The sequence below is a fragment of the Acomys minous genome, assembly GCF_964271855.1.
Source record: "Acomys minous genome assembly, chromosome: 4".
Lineage (NCBI taxonomy): Eukaryota > Metazoa > Chordata > Mammalia > Rodentia > Muridae > Acomys > Acomys minous.
In genome coordinates this window covers 42,906,997-42,925,657 of record NC_140486.1, presented here as the reverse complement: position 1 = coordinate 42,925,657, position 18,661 = coordinate 42,906,997, and the positions used below count along the sequence as shown (strand labels likewise).

General features: G+C 41.8%; 1 protein-coding gene across 4 annotated transcripts in view; it reads left to right on the top strand.

Moving 5' to 3' along the window:
- The window catches only part of STK32A (serine/threonine kinase 32A), a 113,468-nt gene that overhangs the window by 50,657 nt on the left and 44,150 nt on the right, over nt 1–18,661 (top strand). For all 4 annotated transcript variants that reach the window (XM_084778058.1, XM_084778057.1, XM_084778059.1 and 1 more), the window contains one exon: nt 4,467–4,640. In XM_084778058.1, coding sequence (XP_084634184.1) covers nt 4,467–4,640 — 174 coding nt within the window. The remainder of the gene's footprint in view (nt 1–4,466; nt 4,641–18,661) is intronic.

Genomic DNA, 18,661 nt, shown 5'->3' with positions numbered 1-18,661 from the left:
CAGAAATGATCACATCCAGCCCATGAGTTCATTAGGACATTTATTACAAAAAAAAAAAGTGTAGGTTGCTTTTGGAAAAATATTAGGAAACAAATCATTTTGAAAGCCACTGCTAAAGGAGAGCTCACTTTTAAACATTTGTTTTAATCTTTCCTATATGAACTGCATCTCATAGTAACTAAACGGTTTATTAGACAGGTTTTCCTTATTAAAGTATTCCATTTAAACTTGAAGGAGAAGGGACAGAGTTCAGTTTTACCACTCTGGAAGAGCTTTAGGCTCCAGGCAACGATGTGTAATGGTGGAAAGCAGCACAATGTAGATCTATTAACTACATGTGTTTATTAAAGTGCACAGACTCAACTATAAAGTAGCTTTGCACATCCCCAAATAAACAAGCCATCTGACTTGAATTTCATTAAGAGAATAGAATGTGTGGCCCGAGTAGAGAATTCCCATTGCAGGTGGGCTGAGCCAATCACTTTGGCTAAGGGACCACCCCTAGGAAAGCAGGCCCCTCTGACGCCATGCTGAAGAGGAAGGTGGCATGGTGAGGCAGGTTTTAATGAGATACTGTGCCCACCCTTTCCAGAGTCCTCACTTCCAGTGCAGGGCCTTACAGACCTCAGCCAGGCAGGGAATTTAAGTCTGCCACTTTTATGAATTATTCAGAAAAACATGTCTTCCCTTTTGTTCCTTTCTAAGCAGTTTTTCTTTAACACTAGAGGCTTCTTGCTGAGATTTGAGCTTTCTTACAGTTTCTCCCACTCTGCCATGTGGCTGTTAGACAATGTGTCTGACCATCACCCAGTTTACACAGTATGACTTTTTCTTCTCTCCTTGTCATCCTCTTCTGGGCAGCAGGAGACATTTACCTCTTTCCTGGATGGAAGATTTTCCTTAAAAGTACAATAAGTTTGTTATTATGCTTTAATTTGACTCTAGTTTTAAAATGTCTTGTAAATGAGATTAAGAACCCAGTTTGCTCTGTGTCACTTAAGGGGTAGACAAAGATGCTACTTAATTTAGTAATATTTAAAGCAACACTATCTTAAAATGTTGATTTATATTGTAACAAACTGCAAAAATATTTGAACCATGAACAATAAATAGAATGTTCACATATTTTTGTAAAACATGTCTGTGCTCACATTTGCTGCTATCCTGATCAATGTTTAAGGGCAAACTTTCTTGACAATTTTCTAACAAGATAATTTGAGAACCAAATAAACCTTAATCTTATGTAAGAAAGAAAGAGGAGAGAGAGAGAGAGAGAGAGAGAGAGAGAGAGAGAGAGAGAGAGAGAGAGAGAGAGAGATTACCCAAACATGTCACTGGGCTTTTTACTCGATAGCCTATGTTATCTTTAAAAAGCATTTTTTTCTAACAAGTGATTCTCCTTCTACATATGTATATGATGTATATATTTATGTCTGCATATATATTTGGAAGTTTCTACAGTAGTAGGTTTTCCATATGATTTTTTCTAAAGGTCTTTTGTGGTATTTAACCCTCTCTAAACTCTCTCCATTACCCTGACCTCTCAGGGTTGTATAAAAATTCTATTTAAAGAAATTAACATTTATATAATATGGAAATATGGACATTGAAATTGTATTTGGTGAATTAATACATATCACAATTTCTACAGTTCAAAGTCTGACACTGTTAGGTTCCCCCCCCCCCCACTGAGGCAAACACTATTGGCTACAAGTAAAATAAAGTATTTTTCTCGTTATTTATTTGCATTTCAAATCAAGTAAACTATAAAATAAAAACTGTAAAATGAAACATTACTTATGAATCTCATCATTTAGACAAAGTAAGTTTCTGGCAGAAAAATTTTGCATGTATTTGCATTTTTTAATTTTCTTTTTATGTTATATGTGTTGTATCTTTTAAAATATATCTATTCTATATACACTGTGCATACACCTACATGTACATGCATACATTTCATTCTGGTGTGTGTGTGTGTGTGTGTATGTGTGTGTGTGTGTGTGTACTGTGCTGGTTAGGTTTTTGTATATTTGACATAAACTAAAACCATCTGGGAAGGGAGTTTATAAATTGCCTCTAACAGATTGACTTGTGAGAGTATTGATGAATTAGTGAATTTCACATCATCAGGGCTAGACTTGTTAATTTAGCACAGCCAGCTAAGAACTATGCCATGCTATGACATAGGCTTCACAAACCCATCAGCAACAAGTTGTTGAGTTAAAAAAAAAAGGGGGTCTTTTTATTTTAAAAAAATCAAATTTTATTAAGAACCTGAACATTCTGTGTATCACTAAATTGTTATGCCTGCATATTTTTTAATTAAATAGTTTTAGAAAGTAAAGTGTTTATCTTTTCTCTCTGAGAGTAAAGAAACAGAAGTCGGATTCAGAGCTGATGAGCTGAGGAAGGGAGGTGACTGTAAGAGTCAGGGTTTATTTTACAGCTTACTAAATTTATATTTCTGCTGGCCAGGGGAGCATGTTGCCTCTTGCCTCAGCCTCTTTTCTCTTTGATTAATAATCCCCTGCATGTTGGAACGCTATTGTTAACTTGTCACAACTGGCACGTGTATCAGTTTGTTCTTTGGATAAAAATTGCTTAACTCAAGCCTCAGTAACAGTATTTGCTTGTCCAGGCTGAATTTAGTATAAGGAATATTTACACTTAGAGTTTAGCTCAATAATAGGAGCAGACCTTCCTGGTGTGTCAGCGGGTTTCTAACCTATACCTAAGAGGGCAGTCAACAGTAGTGTGTAACACGCGTCTGTTCCGCAGGCTAACTTACTATTGGCTTCTAGTTATTGTCTATTATTGGCACTGTTTTCCCCCTTTTTTGGTACCCACTCCCCATTCTTACCGTCCTTACTCCATTTGCAACTCAGGCTGTGAACAAGCATGCTTTCTGTTCCGCTTCTGAGAACTGCGTGAGGTACAGCAGACCCGGGTGTGATTACATATTAACTATCTCAGGGTGGCTCACTAAGGAGTTCCAGAAAACAGTAATATAATTGTGTTTGGTGCAGTTGGAAGGATTTTAAATGAATGCATCTGGACCCAGCAGTGTTCCTGGTGCCTATTAAAGCAGAGCTAGCCAGCCAGTCTCCCCACTGAGGCAAAGAACATAATCCCTAAAAGATGATAAGTATGTGTATCTCAAATGTTTAAAAAGCACTCCCTGAATTTTGTCTTAATTTCCCTAAGAGCTCGATTTCTGACATCTTCTGTGTGACTGTGAAATTTTGTTTATTGAACCAGTGAACATCAGGAACTGTCAGCATTGCCCAGCACCTCCCTCAGATTAATAACGCTTTGTTGATATTCTCACTCCTTATTGTTACAGCCTCCCCCTCCCCCTTAGTACTTGTCCCATCAATGGTGTTCTACACTTACTCCTGAGCAGAGAGGTCATTACAGAGAATTACATGCTTCCTTGGGTCCTGCTTACAGGCGCTTCTTTCTCCCATGTAAATGAAACTTCAAAATTTGATTTCAGCGACATGAGGAAAACAGAAACACATCAAAGCAGTATTGACGTAGATGACTTTGTTGTGACAAGAAATCACGCTGGAGCTGTGAACACTACAAAACAAATCCCCACAGGAGACGAGCATCTTTATCAAGGCACTACACGTATAAACACATCCCGCATCTTTGCTGGAGGCTCTGTATATACAACAGGGGCCCACGCGGAGCTGTCTGTGTCTTGCTTTGTCTTTGCAGTCCTTGGCTCCATGCTCCTTCAAGTGAAGAGCTGGTGTCTGGTCCTGCAGTTGGCACCACATCTGTCAGTGACTCCCAATGTCTACAGATTTGTGAATACATTCCTGTCATAGAATTGGCCCGTGCATTCACCCCATCATACCTGTGGTTCCAACAGTCTGTACCCTGTGCATGGAGTTCTCTCTTTTGTCTGTACTTAAGAATATGATAATGGTCTCTTAACTTTTCATTTTGTCCCTGTGGAATCCTTGGCTGTGTCATTTGTTAGGATTTTACTTTGTGAAGCTCACTTGAACGTCACTGTTCCCTAATTTGATCATTAGGAATGGGAGCATGACAGTGGTTTAGTAGGGTTTGCGTGCGTGCGTGCGTGTGTGCATGCGTGCGTGCGTGCGTGTGTGTGTGTGTTTTGCATGTGTATGAAACAGCACCCTCTCATGTAGGTGCACAGAGAGGCCAGTCCTGACTTCCAGATGTCTTTCCCAATTGCTTCTCTACAGGTTGTCTTAACCAACGTGATTCCTCTATTTTGTCTAGATGGGCTGGCCAGAGAGGCCCCCTGACCCTGAATCTGCCTGTGTCTGGTCCCTAACACAGGGGGGTTTCTCATACTAGCCACCATGTCACATGTTTTATCTGGGTGCTGGGGATCCGACCTCAGGTCCTGGTGCTCACATTGCAAGCACTTGGCCGTCTGGAGCCATCTCTCCAGCCCTGCTCTCTATTTCCTAACGTTGTTCCAGGTATTCCTTCCAAGATGAGGAAGACATGTTCATGGTGGTAGACCTGCTGCTTGGTGGGGACCTGCGCTACCACCTACAGCAGAACGTCCACTTCCAGGAGGACACGGTGAAGCTCTTCATCTGTGAACTGGCCTTGGCCCTGGACTACCTGCAGAGCCAGCGCATCATCCACAGGTCAGTTGAGCCCAAGGAGATAATGGGTTAGAAAGGAAGCCACAACTTACTGCATTGAACAAACCTTTGCTCCTCAAGGCGTCCAACATTGATTTAGTTGTCACAGCAGCCTTTTGAGGTTGCCCACGTGAATGGTTTGTATGTAGAGTTTCATTTGCCCAAGCTGACAGAAAATGACAAGACTGAAAATCGCTATTAATGCCTCTTGGTAGTTGATTAATAACGATGCATATATAAAGAGAAGGGATGGTGACGGGCGAGAACTTGAATATTTAGTTAATTCAGATAGAAGGAGAAACACACAGAGGGTAAGATAAGAAAGAAAGTCCCCAGAGGTGAAAGCTTGGTTTAATGTCTTCTGGTCACGTGAGGCTCTCACATGTTCACTGCTAACAGGGACAACAAAACAAGGAGTCTCCTGCACTCAACAAATTTGTTTTGAGAAAACAAATAAGGAGTTATAAAGGCATATGTCAGAACAGGGTGCCTTGCGATTGTGAAGATATTACTAGCTTTAATGATGACCTCAGATAGCACTTCTCATTTATCGCTAAAACACTATCTCTAAAACAGCCTGTGATAAAGAATGAGAGAAGACTGTTAGACTGCTACTAACAGTAATATAAAATTAACACCTAGGGTTATTAGTCACCCGAATCACCACTAAATCCACCACTTTCACTGAGGCTTCCTTTGTGCTGGGCACCGGGAGGCATTTTATTAACTGTTTTAAATCCTGAAACATCAATGAAGGCCTCACATTTGACTATGGTGTCCCCATTGCCCTGCAGAAGAAAGCAGGCCAAAGGTTTGTCAGCAGTTGGCACTTCTAGACTCTAACACGGAATCTCCCCAGCCCCAAGTGAGAGGGAGCCGCGTTATACGGACTGCGTTAATTATACATGCAGATTACATGCATCAGTGACACATTATTAGATACGAAGCCACGTGGAGAACCTCACTGCTGTCCTCTCTAATCTTTGAAGAACTGACTGAGGTTTTAGCGCAGTTGTGACTCACTCGGCATTGACTGGATTGACGGAGAGAATCTTTGGCTGCTGCGTTTCTCTGGCACGTTTCTGGCTCAGCTCTGAGCCTGTGAACAAACATGTACCGTCCCAGTTTGTAGGCACCGTGAACCAAGCCTCTTTTTCTGCTCTGGTTTTAAGTGGGTTGACTTAAGGAACTGTTTAATTTTCCATCTTTGGAGCATCTACTTGTATCGGAAATGTGCTCCTTGCATAATAGTTAAAGCGGAAAGCTGACCAGTTAATCACCCAGGACTTCAGAAGGGAGTGCGCACACCTGGTGTTTTGTGGGTAATTGGAGATCTTGTTTTGATGACCAGGTTTTCTGACTCATGGCAGCTCTTTCTGGGAAAAGCTTTATTCTGAGAGGAATTCAGGAGGGAAATTCACCCCATCCCGGAAGGAGCTCACTCCTAGTTCATGACTGTGGTTCTGTCTTCCCGTCCCTCCCTTGTCACTATCCTCATCAAATTTGGGTCACTTAAGTCATGTAGCACATGGTGGATGAACTTCCTGTTCCCAGATTTTTACAGTCCTACAGTGTTTAGTTCTTGTCCACTTTCAGCATCGGTACAATGAGGGCACTATAATTAAATGGGGAGTCCTTGTGGACACTTCAGCATTTAAGATAGTAATATGCATAAAGTGCCTCCCAGTGTCCAGCACAAAAGCCTCAGTGAAAGTTGGGGATTTGATGGTGATTCAAAATGATCTTAAATAATCTTTGTGTGTGGGTGGGGTGGTCAGGGAACTCCTCTCACATAGAATAAAATGAAATGAAATGAAATGAATGAAAGCCACCCATGACATTCTGGGGGAAAGGTGAAAATTCCAAATGCAGCATTGACACCAACTGAGACGCCATTCTTCTGGGGGTCACAGAACAATTCAAGTGTGTTTCTGTTGCCTGTGAGCCCATCACCTCCTGTGCCTTGTACTTTATTAAGCTATCAGCGTATTCTGCACTTCTGAGAAGCTCTGACACTTTTTGATATCCAATTGCTTGGTTCATTTGTGTCCTGTACTCTGGGAGTGAAGCCATGCCTGCTTAGCCTCCCCTTGCCTTGCTGTTATTTTGGAAAAAATGAAGTAACAGATGGTACCTGAGCCATGTAGATGATTTACTGAAAGAAGGTAATAACTGCAAATTTAAAATATGGAGCATTGGAGCTGTAGGTAAGAACACTTCACAGAGACCCGGAGATCGAGTCCCAGAACCTAAGTCAGGAATCTCACAGACACTTATAACTGTACTCCACAAATGCCTGATACTACTAGCCTTCAAAAGCCACCATGTGCATGCACGTGCACGCTCACACGCACACGCATACACACACACACACACACACACACACACACACACAGAGAGAGAGAGAGACAGAGACAGAGGAGATATGCACATACACATGATTAAGAAAATAAATCATATATATGCATATATGGCACGTTAAAGCCAAATATGTCAACACCTCATGGCCTTTACATTGAGTAACATAATTTATCAGTAGAACAGTGTGCTTCTGAGAGCTAAATAGGCCGTTACTAACAATATAATATTGGACCTGGCTGTCTACACAAGACCTGGACAGATGACACCAATTGACCTGCTAGCATGGAGGGAGGGGATCTCATGGGGCCTCAACCACTAGGAAATGCTGAGAGCAGGAGAAACAATCCTCCTCCAGAGAAGAGCCCCCTCCCCCCTCTGGTTATCCAGTACCAAGTGGTCAGCCTAGAAATCATACACATAGCAGTAACATCACACAAACCGAACAGGCGGTACCGATATATTTGGAACTATATACATACAAAAGTTGATACATATGTAACAACAGTTAAAGAAAATGCAGCCAAGAATTGGAGAATAAATTTGGATATATAAGAAAGGTTGGAGTGAGAAAAGGGAAGGGGAAATAATATAATTATAGTGTAATTTCAAAAAACAAATAATTATGGTGAGATGATAGTCCAAACTCTTATATGTTCTGATAAATTAAAGACATATCACCAGTATTAAGGTTCTTTTATGACAGTGGGCCAGTAGACACTTTAATTGTCCAATAACTAAGAATTTTTACTATTAAAATGCCAAACCCCAATTCAATGTGTTATCACCTTAAAATGGTGTCAAATGGCTTTAAACACAGGTGTGCTAAGGAGTATTTCTCTGTCTGAGGAATTTAGATGAGAGTAATAGTGTTGTTCTGAAACTGTGGTTCTTGTGGGGAGTAAAGTTGAGAGATCAATTCAGAAACAATATGGTGCTGGGCACTGTGGCTCACGCCTGTAATTCCATCACTCAGGAGGCAGAGGCAGGTGGATCTCTGTGAGTTCGAGCCAGTTTGCTCTACAAAAAGAGTCTAGGACAGCCAAGAGTACACAGAGAAACCCTGTCTCGAAAAACAAAAGCAGACAAGCAAAAACCCTAGAAACAATATGGGCTTCTGAGTGTTAAGAATCTCTTTGTAAAATCTGCTTCTTCCTTTATTTCGACAAATACTTATTCATCTTGATAGTTCAGTTATTTCCCAGGGTGTTTGGTGATATACAACATGGAGTTTTCATGGAAAAAACTCAAATTAAAAATATAACTCTTCCTTCAAAAGAATGAGCGAAATAAATGCTCCATTTGATTGATGCAAAGATGACTGAATAAATTCTCTCTCAGCTACTTAGAAGACTGTAAAACTCACACTCTGAATTCCACCACATGAAATGTGCGAATAAAAAAGAATACATGAGACATCATAGATTGGCCTAAGTGAGAAGAAATCAATTACAGGAGACAGCAGCTATAAAACACAGGACTTCTGTGTTTAGACTCAAACCATGTTTTGCATCTAGGCATGGTAGGTAATTCAAAATGATCTCAAATACTCAGCAGATAGACCACTTACTTATCAGTGGCTCCCAGTCCAGACATTATTCTATAAGCACTTGCAAATTACTCCATTCAGGCTTCTCCCAGTTCCAGGAAGCTGGTGGCATTGCTATCCCCATTTTACAGTTAAACTCCAGTTCTGAAAATGAAGGACCTTAGCCCAAATTACATAGTTAGAGTATAGTGAAGCATCATGTGAGGAAATGCAGAGCTCTTGACCACACGGCTCTCTGAGGCTGAGTGTTGGCTGGAGCCTGAGATCCGGGAGAAGGCAGCGAGTATGGCTACCTGCCTGCAAACACTCATATCCCAACTGCACAGACAAAGAGGGTACATTGAAACCTTCGGGTAAGGGAATGCCCTAAAGCCAGAAGCTAAACCTGTTATGAGAAGGGCTGGGTACATTAGAGAAAAGAGATAGAGAAGAGAAGAGGTTTGAATGGCCAAAGCAACCATTGAACCTAAACCATGTAAAAGGGACTGAGTAAGCGGGAACCTTCACTCAGGGGCTGAGGAGATGGCTCAGTCACTAGGATGCATGCTACACAAGAATAAGGAACTAAGGTTGGATCACTAGCACTCACTAAAAAAATGCACATGTCCAGAATCTCAGTGCTGGATAAATGGGGACTGGTGCTCTCTGGAAATCATTGACCAGCCATTCTAACCAAATTGTTCAACTCCTGGTTCAGTGAGAGACCTCATCTCAAAATATCAGGTAGAGAGTGGCTGATGATGTCAAAGATGTCTAACCTCTGCCTGTTGCCTCAACAGGACGTGCATGCAAAGGAGTGCATAAACTCTCCCCTACATGAAAGCGCGCGCAGGCGTGCGCGCACACACACACAAACACACACACACACACACACACACACACACACACACACACACACCTCTGCTCTTGAGGTAATACAGAATGGGCTCTATTTTCACTTTTTTCTTGGTGCAATGTGTGCTTTATTTTTCTAAAACATCGCATATCCTACTATAAACACCTACTATAAATCCCATGTGGGATATAATGAGGCCTTGTCTTATTTTATTGGTAGAATTTTTCAGTCTTTAGGCTTAAATTTTTTTTTACATACAAAATATTGAGCTAATTTTTATCAGTTTGGGGAGCTTTCCCCCCTCACGCAATCGATAATTACACAGAGCTTCACAATAACTTTAACTTTGATTTATATAATTAGACAAGTTTTTTGTTATTCAAGAAATTCAAACAATTTTCTGTGCTTTCAGATTGAAAACTGGCCTTAGTTTTGAAAGTGTGGCAGACTCTACTTTAATGCCCTCTTATTTATATTAAACCAGTAAGTGATGGCTTTAAAATGTGAGTGAAGTGATTATTTGCTTCTATTAAAAATAAGAGAGCCCAAATTCATTATAATTCCTGTGAGGAGAGCAGTGTTTGATTAGAATGCCACAGTCTCTCCAGTGAATAATCTGATGGAAAGTAATTCTTGTAGGCCAAAAGAAATTAGCATTCCTTCTTCTATCAGATGTTGTAGAAGACTAAATTATGAATTTAGGCTATGGAGATGAACTGTATAAGAGAGTTAACAGTAAGTCATCTTAGATTAGAATAGATGGTTGATTGCATTTTTCTTCTAGTAAAATTAACCTCCCTCTAATGAAGCTATAACTCGGTGTTTTCCTTATTCCTATAGGAATAAGATAAAAATCCTATTAGGCAACTCATATAAATAATAACAGCACAAGAGAGAGAAAATTGCAAAATATTATCTCCCTTTGATAATGGAAATATTGAACAGGGAATAATAGAAAAGTTTCAATTATCAAGAAGAGCACAGGATTGTATTTTCATATATTACCCTTGTCTACTTTGCTACAGTGAGAGGGAAAGAGGGACTAATAAAGGCAGCCAGATTCATTTGAAAGCAAGATTCAGATAAGAATTAATCCTCACTCATCAACACTTCAGCCTAATGTAGCAATTTCTAAGGAGCATCTATCATCTTTCTCAGTAGCAGTGCCCTGACAATGACAACAACAACAACAACAATAACAACAACAACAACAATAACAACAACAACAACCATCTCTGGGAACAATGATTCTAGCCTAAATATTTATGCAAACCCTCAAAGTGTGTGGTTACCGGACAGTGTTGTAGAGCTGAGGCGCCAGGGGTGAGCATTGCAGCATTGCAGCTGTTGCAGCATTGATAAAAGAATTGATCATGAAAAAATTGGTTCAGTAGACACATCAGCAAAAATAAGAAAGGCTTTTAAATCTGGGGGCATGCATGATAAAGATTATACGCTGTTGTGAATTGGTCATGGGCTGGACACACGCAGTCAACCCATCTTCAGCCCCATCTTCCCAGTAGCCACGGTTATGCTTCTAATAGGGCCTTCTGAGCCACGGGGTTACTCTTAGACTGCTTTCTCTCACTCCTAAATGTAACCCCTTATGGGTAGAGAATGCTCTACATATGTTTAATCACCAACATTCAGCACAGTAACCAAAGTAGACAGCCACTGGATAATTTAGCATAAGCATGGATGAGGCTAGCATGCACATGTTGCTCTTGAATGATTATACAAGGTAAATTTAGCTCAAAGCAGATCTTAATTTGCTCTACAAATTCCTATTGTCCGGCTACAGCAAAAGAGATTCTGTGATAGCTTTGTTTGATTCCTTTGTAAGAAATGAATCATCGAGTTAACCAGTACTTATTAGCTGCCCCTTTTGCTTGCAATGAGGGCATAGCACAACTGAAGTTCCTCAGAAGCTGCTGTCCTATCTGCCAGAACTGGATTCTCTTTCAAGATTAGGCCAGACAAGTACAGACAGGAAGTTAGTAGAACTCATTTCCTTTGAAGCTGCAAGAATTATGACAGTTTATTTTGCCAAATTTAACAAGAGCACCAAGACCCCAGAGCAGTGGTTGTCAATCTTTCTAATGCTGTGACCCTTTAATACGGTTCTCCACGTTATGGTGACACCCCCCAACCATAAAATTATTTTTGTTGCTACCTTACAAATGTAATTTTGCTACTGTTGTGGATCGTAACGTGAATATCTGTGTTTTCCTGTGGTCTTAGGTGACCCCCACAAATGGGAGGGGTCGTGACCCACAGGTTGAAACCCAGTCCTCTAGAGTGAGCTGATTAGCAGGACAGCATTTATATCTTCGAATAACAATATATAATATTCGATAACATAACCCCTGAGCTCCCAGTAATCCAATACAATGTTTGTCAGAAGCAAGTGATAGAGTTGGTTTACACCAAAAAGCTGTGTTAGTTACTCAAGGAAATAAATAAGAGGTGGAAATCCATGGGGTGGTGCTGAGGGCTCCCCATAATGTCAGTTTGCCACTTTTCTCCTAAAGAAATGTACTGTGCCTCCTAAAGAAATGTACTGTGCCTCCTAAAGAAATGTACTGTGCCGCTTAGCAGTACCAATTTCCTCTATAGCCTTAGGCACAGCCCTGAACTTCTCCATCAAGGAAGAAGAAAGGGGGTTGACCGGGGATCAGAAGTGATTCCTTCATCCCTAAGCCTCCAGGATGCCTCCCTTTTTGCCTCAGCAGGATGCTCTTTAAGTGTGAGCTCATCATTTCTCCACTCTCTACCGCACATGCCTTCCCCTCCAAGAAGGCCGTGTGAGTGAAACGAGTTGCCCGAAGAGCATGTGGCATTGACGGGTGCCAAGCAGCTCTTAGCACATTTACCAGGCGAGCTCTTGTTTGCAATTCAATTGTGAACCAACATCATCCTTGTTTTCAGTGAAGATCTTCAGTGGACTGCGGGTAGAGATCAAGGCTGGGCAGTCACCTTTGCATCTGATTTACATGCGCTGTAGTAGCTTAGCAGTCCTGTTTCGGTTTTCTTGAGGTGAAAATTCATAGGCAAAAAAAAAAAAATGAGATCCTTGTGGTGCTAATCATTCAAGTGACAGATGAGTCCCTAATGAATGTATATGCTAACCCAGTGACAGCTGAGCTCTGAAGCTTTTAGGAATGAGTCACCTGCTGGGATGTTTTTCTCATTCCTGAATGTGTTTATGTCTTTTAGCTCACCAGCCCTTTTACCCAATTAATTTATACTACAAAGTATGTAAAAGTTTTTGCCTTAATGACTTAACAAGAGTTAATTATTATACACATACCAAGACCTTGCCCTATGGTACTAAGCATGCTGTAAGCAGTGCCACCATTTAACAGTTAACAGTAACATGGCAGGGTTAATTTAAGTAACTTGACCACCTACAGTTAGTGTTTGGAGACTAAAGTCAAATGCAAGATTACCTAACTAAAGGCTCTGACTGAGCAGAGAATGGTAGAGCTCTTGCTCTACTCATGGGGCATGGGACATTGTCTTTAATCCCCAACATTGAAACAAACAGAAATAAACAATCAAAATGTTCCTGCTGCAAATGCTGGCTTCCTTAGTTTTATCCCCATGAAAATAACTGACACATACCCTCAAGGTTGCATGATCTGTGTAGTGCCACTTAGCCAACTGCAAGATGATTTGGGTTGGTATGTATGGTGTGTTACTTTGCATTCCTCCTGTCCTAGGTTGGTTTCTTTTGTGGTGATAAACTCTGTGGTGACCAAACCAAACTCAGAGAGAATGAGGTTTATTTCATCTAGCAACACTTGGGTAACAGTCCATCACTGAAGAAAGATAAGGCAGGAACCTAGAGGCAGAAACCTAAAGGCAGGAACCTAGAGGCAGGAACTGAAGTGTTTACTACTCTGCTCCTTCTGGCCTGTTCAGCCTGTGTTCTCTCTCTCTCTCTCTCTCTCTCTCTCTCTCTCTCTCTCTCTCTCTCTCCTCATTAAATGGCACAGTGTACCCTTTTGTCCACACATATGTATTTGCAAATGTTCATTGCAATGAGTCATTGGTCTCTTTTGAGGCCTCTGACTTCTGCTACATCATCAATACTGTCATCACCTGGGACTCCTCTTGAATATCTTGCTGTTGCCCTGGGCCATGGGCATCCTGCAGCTTTGGATCTGCGGGACTGGCCCTTTCACGTGCTCCAGCAGATCATAGATGAGGTAGATGTTGGGACTGGGCAACTCAAAGTGTGGATCTGGGCCTGGGTGGTAGTAAAGTTGATTGGCCAGCCAGCTTACCTGTGCCCACTCTACCAAGGTGAGCTCTCCAACATTGTCCCTCCTGGCTCACCCAATGCCACAGCTGGCAAGGAGCAGGATCAACTCTCCTGCTCCCATGTCATTGGTGCTATTCAGTTGGGCCCTCTTCAGACCTGACTGGTGGCTTTATAAAAAGAGGCAATTTGGATGCAGACAGAAACACACACACACACACACACACACACACACACACACACACACACACACACACACATACGGTAGCCACAGGATAGAAGACTGTAGACATATGCATATAAACCAAAGATTGGTAGATTTCTTGTATATCAGCAGTTGTTAGAAGAAGCAAGAGAAGATGGTTTCTGTGGAAGCTGGATCTGCAGAAGACACTTTTACTTCAGACTACGTATGTTTGCTCTAACCTTGAGACAGTAATTTCCTGTAGCCAAGCACATGGGTAGAACAAACAACTGCTCAAATCTACTTTTTCTCTTTCAACTTTGGTGAAATATTTTAGTTATATACAACATTTTTATCTGGCTTCTCTAGCTGAAGGCATCTCCTTTGGCTTTTATATACCTGTAAAAGGAGGGTTTTTTTTTTCCTTCATTCACATAGTAGTATGTTCAGCCTGAGACTATTATAAACCTAAAAGTAGATGACGCTATTACTCTTAGTATGTGTGTTCTGCTTGGGGTTCACCTTTCTTGCCTTCAGTATATTGACAACATTTGTTGTTTATTGCATTGAAATATTAGATTTAGGTTTCAGGCTAACATCTTCTGGGAAGTGCTTAAGAAAAAGCTCTTCCTCTTTGTCTTATTAAATATTATCTTCATAGATCAGGAGCCCTTGCAAACGGTCTTTTTTCCTAACTGCTCTTGCACAGGGGCTACTTGAGCCCTAAAAACAAAATGCAGAGCAGTAATAAGGGTATCATATTGCTGGGCTCTGTTCAGCACCTGCTCCCAGGCTTTCAAATAATGAATGAGCATGAATTACACTCTGTGAAAACAGGAGACTGTGCCCTCTTGGTGTGCATCAGACATTTGCAAAGGGCCTTTAAACGTACCACCTCCCTGGGAAGACTCACCTTGGAAAAGGCAAGGACTTGCTTGTTTGTGGTTTAACATTTAACTAGGCTGGGCTACACTTTTAATAACTTCAGTAAGATTAAGAGCTTTAGTTATATGTAAACTCTAAGCTGCATTAAATAAAAATATCCTTAGTTTAGCACACACGAAGCACAAGCTTCACTCTTTTAAGGTTAGTCATTTAATGCTAAATATTATTGGTTACTTATGCATACGTCAGCACGTAGCCCTAAGTAGAATTTGGGAATGGAGAAAACTTCCTCCTCTTCCCTCTCCTCCTCCTTCTTGTTTTCTTAAACATTACAGCTTATGAGGTAAAACAACCAACAAAAACCTAACTACTTAAGGAGCTGTGTTAGTTACAGATTGTGTTTAGTGCTTTGTAGCAAATAAAGATGTGAGTGGGCACACTTCTGGAAGGTAGGGCTGCTTTAACGCTGTGCTCACAGGGGATCTAACAAGTTGACAGCATTGGTGTCAGGGCTAGACAGACAAACAGGTCTGAGGGGGTGCTCGTTATGTCCTGATGCAGAGCAGAGGGCATGTGAAGGTAGGAAGAGGACAACAAGTATGAGCAGAGGCTAGATCATAGCCGCATTCAAACAAGCATGCTGGCATAGCGAGGAATCCTGTTCGTGCTTAGGGAAAAGGCAGAGCAAGCAAGGGTATGCACTTGAACTGGGTTTTCACTTTTGTAATGTGTACTCAGTAAGACGGGGGTGATTAGGAAGCTATCCACGGGTCAGGCTCATATAATGAGAAAGAACCCATGAGCTGACCTGCTCACCCTCCTACTCTGAAGACACCGGACTGTGTACCACCAAATTTTGTCATGGATGCTATATAAGGGCTTGGGATGATAATATAGCTTAAGTATATTTTATTTGTTCATTTACTTCGGTTTTTCAAAACAGCGTTTCCCAGTGTAGCCCTGGATATCCTGGAACTAGCTCTGTAGACCAAGCTGGCCTCAACTCAGAGATCTGCCTGCCTCTGTCTCCTGGGTGCTGGGATTAAAGACATGTGCCTCCACCACCTGGCTCAGACTTAAGTCTATAAAGGAGCTTAGCCTGAGTCACTAAGTATAACAAGTAAAGTCTGTCACCATTATCATATCACAATGGTTGAATGAACATTGAAAACACCTGTTGATCTCTGCAGTCTTGGCTTATCTTCAGTATCCCATGACCTAGCTCTTCCTACGCTGGGCACCTGCTAAGTACGTGTTCAGTGTTTTATGAAATTTGGCTGTGTCAGGTTCTGTAGTAAGTGATTTACTTGCATCATTTAATTACATCATCATTTTTATGAAGTAGTGACCATTGCCCTCATTATACATGCAGAGTAGAGTCTAAGAATTCTATTACATACAAGAATGCGGGGCTCAGAGAATAGAAATCCTAAACTCACATTGCTTCAGGCAATAAAATAAATTAATTATCTTATGAACCTAGAATACTCAGATGTAAACTTATCTGCAGGCTACTTATCTAACAGTGCACCAGCAGCATCCCATCACCCTCCCTCCCACTCATCCCTAGCCCATCCCTAGTCTGATAACTGGAGTCATGGGATAAGAAGTTTCTTAGGTTGTGCCTTGAGTCAGCATAGACTTAGATGCCCTCAAAGCACATGAGGTTGTGCCTGTTTAAATAGCCAGCTGAAAGCTATAGTAACTATTAAGAGAGTGAGAAATATATATTAGAAAGGCAATTGCATTTGCCCACAGTCCCAGAACTAGGATGTTGCAGGCTTGGGATTTGAACCTGGGTCTTATGACTACAAAGCCCATATTCCTAGCTTCTACTTCAAGTGAAGCTGGAAACCCCTAGGTCTGCGTTTAACCATTTGTTACTGAGACTATTACCATCATGTGGCTCTATGTGTTAATATATCTAAGTATTTAATTTTAGATTGCATGATTATATTAATAATATGTGTGCATGTATGTAAAACCTGCTACATTGTTGCATGTCTTTATGCTTTTATAAAATATATGCATGCATATATATTCAAACACTATGTAATACAGTAAAGCCTGCATAGGGCTGGGATGTAGTCAGCGTATAGTGCTTCAACACCCTGTCACAACACGAGAGCACATTTACTCCAGTCCGGTGGAAATAATGTACAGGCAAAGGGCAGTTTCTGCTAGAGTTGGAATCCCAGCACTTTTCAGAACCCAAGGCTTACTACAGAATGACTTCTAATCTCAGAGACCAGAATCCTGAGAAGTACAGGCCTATAGCTATAGCCATCAATGCCAGGCACTTGGAGATCTAGGTATACAACCTAGTAGATTGTGTCTTCAAACTCCTAAGTTTGTGACTCTGTGCCTTCAGAAACCAAGGCTTAGGGCTCCCTGCTTTCAAAGCCAGTGAGTGGCTGTAGGTACCCAAGGAAAGGCTTGCTGCTCTGAGTATTGACTAACAGTGCAGAGACTGGTAGCCTGAAGATTTCATCTGTTCTTAGTGTAACAGCCCTGCCCGCTCTATCCGTAAGAAAGATCATAAAAAGTCAAAAAATTTAAAAATAATCACTCTAAAGAGGCTTTACCGTGGCCTAGTGTCACAGTCTGATGTAAAAAGGCTGACACAGGATGCTTACGGAGTCAGCACAGGGGAGGGACAGATGAGCACAGGCCCAGTGTTGCAACACAGGCAACAAGTCACCCAGAGGCTGTGTGCTGAGTTAGCGTGGGAAGTGCGCCCCACCTGGTCTGGGTGGAAATAGCATCAAGATTGGAAGGACCACTGGGAATAACTGCAGGTGGGTGCTTCTAGAGGTCAGCTAGGGTTGTTGTGACCTGAATGTCTCTCAGAGATTCTTCCAGCTGGGGGTGGGGGAGGGTTAGGGGGGAGTGGGGGGGGGCAGTAGTGGGGAGAGAGGGGTGGCGTTGTAACTGGAAGAAGAGTGGAAGTCAGTGCGTCCGCTGCTGCAGTGTGGCTGTGGCGGGTCACTCTGTAATCAGCACGTTTGTGCCTTATTGTGAAGAACGACAGAATCGGCACATTCCTATGGCCAGTGATCTGTCTGTCTTCTGTGAGTTAACCTTAAAGCTAGATGCCATCCAGATGGCTCAGGACCTGTGTGCAAGACCAAGTGGGCTCGGTGTAGGTCAACCCTCCCTCTCCAACTCAGGGTGGAGGCAGTTTCAGAGACAAGACCCACCTGGGCAGAAGGGATTTTGAGTTGATTTGATGCCTTTGTTCTAGTTCTGTATGAAAATGCTAATGAGAGAAAGATCGGGGGAAGGCAAATTTCATTCTGACTTTCCAGATTGCAGCTCTCTGAATAAAGCACAGATTCATTTCGTGTGTGTGTGTGTGTGTGTGTGTGTGTGTGTGTGTGTGTGTGTGTGTGTGTGTGTAATGGGCAGTGTGGACGCTTACAGTTTCTGCGGTCCTTACAGCTGGAGTGGAATTTCCCCAAAAGGTTCAGGAAGGGTTCAAAGCAGCCAGGCAGCCATGATCACAAGCCAGCTGATGGTGGCACAGGGGGCATCGTGATTGACAGTGCCTCATTCAAGGTAGCTGCGCACAGGAGACAGGTCTGGCAGCTGTCTGCTAGGCAGTGTGCCACTAACAACTTTGATAACTTAAAAGGAAAACATTACAGAGTGCTTATAACAAAGATTTGATGTCTTTCTCGAGGAACTGTGTCTAATATCACCCACTGCCATCAGTCAAGTACATTTAGGGTGGGTTTTCCTTTGTATGTCTCAATACCAGTTATAAAAAGTGCTGCAGTATGCTTGCCTGAACCTTCTAGATGCATCAGTCTAGTGCCAACTCCTGTCCCAGAAGAGATCCATCAGAGTACTACACCTGTGTCCCCCACCACTAGTCTCTCCTTTCTATGCATTTTGTGAGCCTGTGATTGTAGTCATTAAATATTTGCAAATTCATATATGTACATAC